This window comes from Eurypyga helias, unplaced genomic scaffold, assembly GCF_000690775.1.
Source record: "Eurypyga helias isolate BGI_N326 unplaced genomic scaffold, ASM69077v1 scaffold28367, whole genome shotgun sequence".
NCBI classification, from domain to species: domain Eukaryota; kingdom Metazoa; phylum Chordata; class Aves; order Eurypygiformes; family Eurypygidae; genus Eurypyga; species Eurypyga helias.
Window position 1 is genome coordinate 1 of NW_010260265.1, and position 491 is coordinate 491.

The following is a 491-nucleotide window of genomic DNA, read 5'->3' on the forward strand; positions in this document are numbered from 1 at the left end:
AGGGAGAGCAGCCGCCGGCGGCTCCTGGAGGGCTCCAGCGGGTGCTGCCCCATCCCTTGGTCTCGCTAGAGACACGGGGTGGGGTGTTTCCTCTCGCTCTCTCAGTGCAAAGGCCATGAAGATTAACCAGAACACTGTGCTGCAAGGACAGAGGGTGACGCTGGTGCCATACACTTCTGCACACGTGCCCCGGTACGTGGCTCGTGCCCTTCTCTCCTATCTGGTTCACTTCTCTTTTTTCAAAGAAATGTGGTGCTCGGAAAGGATGCCGGGTTCCCTCTTCCCCCTGGGAACCGCACATCGGGAAGTTCACTTGTAGAAAGGCAACCCGTTTTGCCCTCCGTGCACTGCGGCTGACATCCCTGTCAGGTCTGCGCTCTGCGCCAGGTCTGCTGACAAACAGAACTTCACCTGTGCCACGGAACCCACAGGAAGGGAAATGCCTGTCTGAGCAAACTGCTGACAGTTCTCTTGTTCATTGATGTCTTTCC

At 57.2% G+C, this 491-nt stretch overlaps 1 protein-coding gene across 1 annotated transcript in view; it reads left to right on the plus strand.

Moving 5' to 3' along the window:
* Nucleotides 1–115: 115 nt before the first annotated feature.
* Nucleotides 116–491, plus strand: part of NAT9 (N-acetyltransferase 9 (GCN5-related, putative)) — a 2,814-nt gene continuing 2,438 nt past the window's right edge. The window contains exon 1 of the mRNA XM_010154993.1: nucleotides 116–192. Within this exon, the coding sequence (XP_010153295.1) occupies nucleotides 116–192 (77 nt within the window). The remainder of the gene's footprint in view (nucleotides 193–491) is intronic.